This window comes from Buceros rhinoceros, unplaced genomic scaffold (genome assembly GCF_000710305.1).
Source record: "Buceros rhinoceros silvestris isolate BGI_N320 unplaced genomic scaffold, ASM71030v1 scaffold29848, whole genome shotgun sequence".
NCBI lineage: Eukaryota > Metazoa > Chordata > Aves > Bucerotiformes > Bucerotidae > Buceros > Buceros rhinoceros.
In genome coordinates, this window is record NW_010425675.1 from 18,795 (window position 1) to 22,625 (window position 3,831).

Consider the following 3,831-nt stretch of genomic DNA (forward strand, 5'->3'; position numbering starts at 1 on the left):
CTGCCTCCTCCCCCGCCGACAGAGGGACAAGACAGCTGGCTTCTCGCTGTTCCCCCGCATGCAGTGACCTGTCTGCGGTGGCCGTGGGGCTGGGAAGAAGCCAGCTGCCCGGCAGCAGCAGCGTGCTTGGACCTGGCAGGCAGATGAGAGGAGCTCCCTAAGCTGGGCTTTGTCCCACCAGCTGGTGGTAGTGGGGAGGGAAGAGCCTGACCAGAGCACTGCCAAGAGCACCTCCTGCCCTCGGAGTGGGCGTGACGGGCTCCATCACGGGGTGGAGAGGTTTGTCTGGCACAGCTTCGCCTGATGGCTCGTTTGAGGCTCCTGACTCCGTGTCTCTTTATTCAGCTGCGGCTCATAGACTGGGGTCTGGCCGAATTCTACCACCCAGCTCAGGAATACAATGTCCGTGTGGCCTCTAGGTACTTCAAAGGACCGGAGCTCCTTGTGGACTACCAAGTAAGAGCCTGTCTCCTCCTTGCTGTAGCCAGTGAGCCACTTGTAGTTGCCCTTTGGCCACCTTGGGGTTGTCTGGTTTTGCTCGCCAGGGCATTGCCTGGCTCGGGAAGGGGCTGCTCTAGGGTGGAGAGGCCAAGGTTGCCCGTGCAATTGGGAAGCGGGCCGAGGCCAGCACGCCTCTCCTGATGGCTCCTCCTTTCTCCCCTCAGATGTACGACTACAGCTTAGACATGTGGAGCCTAGGCTGTATGCTGGCCAGCATGATCTTCCGAAAGGAGCCCTTCTTCCACGGCCAGGACAATTATGACCAAGTAAAAACCGCTACCGGGCTCATGTCCTGAGGCGTTTGTCACCGCCTCATCTCTGTGTGTGCGGTGGGAGGTGCTGGGGCTCGGACCCCCGGGCTGGGAGGATGTGGCTGCGTGCTTAGATAAGCCATCTGGGCTTGTGCTTCGCTGCCTTGGATAGACAACCTGTTTTCTGTGCGTGCTGCAGAAAGCGAGTCTGGAGGGAGATGCTCCTGCCAGCCGGGATGTTTGCAGAAGGAGAGCTCTTAGATTCGGGCAGCTCTGACCCCGCTGAGGCGCGGTGGCCTGCCCTTCTGCTCGCTATCAACGCACCTTTTGTTCCAGCTGGTTCGCATCGCGAAGGTCCTGGGCACGGACGAGCTCTATGGGTATCTCAAGAAGTACCACATAGAACTAGACCCGCACTTCAATGATATCCTGGGCCAGTAAGTGGAGAAGCGCAACACTGCCTTTCGGAGAGGGAGATAAACCAGTGTGCATCCCCCTGAAGGACTCTCACTCTGATCTGGGTCGCAGTGCTGCTCGCAGGCCTCCTGGCTGGCTGCTCGGGTCATCTCGGGAGGTCGCTGAGACGCAGGCTCTTCCCTCTGCCTCTCCTGTGATCCACGAGCCATCCCCTGCTGCTTCCTTCTCCCGCTTGTTGATGTCCGAGAAGTGGAGATGTAGGCAGTGGAGTTGTGTGTGGGCTGAGGGGCTCGAAATCTCCCAGCTGAGATGTCGGGAAAGGACGAGAGGTGGATGGGAGAGTGAGGACAGCTGCTCTGAGGCAGACTGGTCCCAAGGGAGTCACGCTGCCCACCTCGTGCTGCGGCCTTGCCCCCGTAGACAGATGGGAACGTGCAGCTCTGTACCTTTCCCAGGTGTAGGATGTCCGCACCACCGTGTTCCTGAAGAGGAGGGTTTTCCCCCTTCAGCAAGTGCTCACTGAGCACTCCTCCCCATTGTGCGGGGAGGAGCTGTAGGCAGTGTCCTCACACCCATCTCTCCTCAGAAGTGGGGTGGTGGGAGGGGGTTCCCCGGCACCTCTGGGCCCTGCTGTGCTGAGCAGACCTGGGCAGCAGCGGCTGGTCCCTTTGCAGGCATTCCCGGAAGCGCTGGGAGAACTTCATCCACAGCGAGAACAGACACCTGGTCAGTCCTGAAGTCCTCGACCTCCTGGACAAGCTCCTGCGATATGACCATCAACAGAGGCTGACTGCCAAGGAGGCAATGGAGCACCCCTATTTCTGTGAGTCTGGGGAGAGCTGGGGCCGGCTGTGTCCGAGAGGGGTCCTGGGCTGCGGGGGCGAGGTTCAGCTCGCCACTCTGCCAGCAGCTCCGTGGATTTTGAGGGCACTTTCTCTGGAAGGGTTGGCCAGGGTGGAGCTTCTGCTTCATTAAATGCTGTTTCCCCTTCCTGCTGGGCCGGTGTCTCCTGCAGATCCTGTGGTGAAGGAGCAGTCCCAGCCCAGCTCAGAGAACGCTGTGCTCTCCAGTGGCCTGACAACAGCACGATGAAGACTGGAAAACGACGGGTAATTCAAGATGTTTACAAATAAAAGCAAAACCTTCGGTCACACAGTGAAGGGAAAAGAACCAAGGACCGCCCCCCCCCTCCTTCCCCTCCCCTTTATACTCTGCAGAAATCTAACCTTGGGGGGGGTCATAAACCTCAGTTCCTCTCTGGTGGTTGTGGTTAATGTAACTCTAACCCTGTGGTACCAAAGCCCTGGGCAAACGGTCTTGCAAGAGCTAAACACGTAGTGATAGCCCAGGGCTCAACACAACTGATTCTGGTTCACATCTCTATGGATCCTTCTCTTCCTTCTCAGTCCCGCCTTCCCCACCGCGCTGGTGGGGACGGAGCGGTCGTTCCACCGTCAGCCCTTAGCATGCCTCTTTCTAAACATGCCTTTCTGCCTCGGAGACTCCAGGTGAACCAAATTCAGGCAGGGGGTCAGCAGGTGCAGCGCTGGTTGGAGGCCCAAGTCCCACTGCTCACTCTGGGCTTGAATTTGGCCCTTGAATTCTGGTTTTGATCGCCCACGCCAGGACGGTTGGGGGGGAGGGGGGAGACCTTCAACCAAAATCCAGCCCACGGTCCCAGCAGCATCTCAGGATTGGTTTGGAGTGTTCAGAGGAAGGCACTGATCCCAGCTGTCGGGAAGAGGCGAGATCCCCCCCCAGGTGTGTTTGACAAAGGCTCACTCCGAAGAAACTCAATAGACCTGCTTTGGGAACTCGTGAATGTGAGGGCAGGAAAGGAGAGGGGAGGGACTACCCAGGCTTTCCCACTGAGCTCAGGAGAGTCAGTGTTGCCAGATTTCTTGCGATAGGTGTGCAACCACGTCCCTCGCGATGTGGCTCCCATGAGGATTGGTGCCAGGGCGCAGCTCTGGAGAGGTTCCATCCAGTGCCGCAGGACGGAGGAGTGGAGAGGAGGCCAGGGAGGAGAGCGCGGGGCGGAGGAAGGATCAGCAAAGAGCGGCGTGGTCTGTGAGGAGGGGGCTGGGCCAGGGCTGGGGACCCTGCGTAGACTTTTAACAGCGTCAGCCGTTGGTTGCGTTCCGGGGTGCCAATCCTGCTGCGGGGGGTGGGGGGTTCGTCTTGCGGGTTCTTTCGTCAGATCCCTCGATGGCTTTATAGCCCCACGGCCCCTGCGTAGACTTTTAACAGCGGCAGCCGTTGGTTGCGTTCCGGGGTGCCAATCCTGCTGCGGGGGGTGGGGGGTTCGTCTTGCGGGTTCTTTCGTCAGATCCCTCGATGGCTTTATAGCCCCACAGTTCACAGTTGCCTCCTCTACTTGTTCTGTGTGTGACTTCATCAAGTGGTTCTGGTGACACTCAAACCTAGAAGCTGGAGATAAGTGTTTTCCCACCAGCACCTGAACACAGAATTTCCTTCTGCGGCATTGTTGAAATAGTTAATTTTTTATAAGGTTGCAATGTTTCTATTTGAAACATCTGTTTACATTCCATATTCCAATAAAGTTCTATTGGCATCGACAGCAGGTCAATCCATTTGTATAATTCACCGAGTCAAATAAATATCTCTACGTCTGAACGTCTGCCGTCTCCACTCTATGGGA

At 57.6% G+C, this 3,831-nt stretch overlaps 1 protein-coding gene across 1 annotated transcript in view; it reads left to right on the top strand.

The window, feature by feature from the left end:
• CSNK2A2 (casein kinase 2, alpha prime polypeptide) overlaps positions 1–2,803 on the top strand; it is a gene marked incomplete at its 5' end in the record, with an annotated part of 21,430 nt that extends 18,627 nt beyond the window's left edge. Inside the window, 5 exons of the mRNA XM_010141238.1 lie at positions 346–456; positions 666–767; positions 1,089–1,189; positions 1,844–1,992; positions 2,185–2,803. Coding sequence (XP_010139540.1) covers positions 346–456; positions 666–767; positions 1,089–1,189; positions 1,844–1,992; positions 2,185–2,261 — 540 coding nt within the window. The remainder of the gene's footprint in view (positions 1–345; positions 457–665; positions 768–1,088; positions 1,190–1,843; positions 1,993–2,184) is intronic.
• Positions 2,804–3,831: the final 1,028 nt, after the last annotated feature.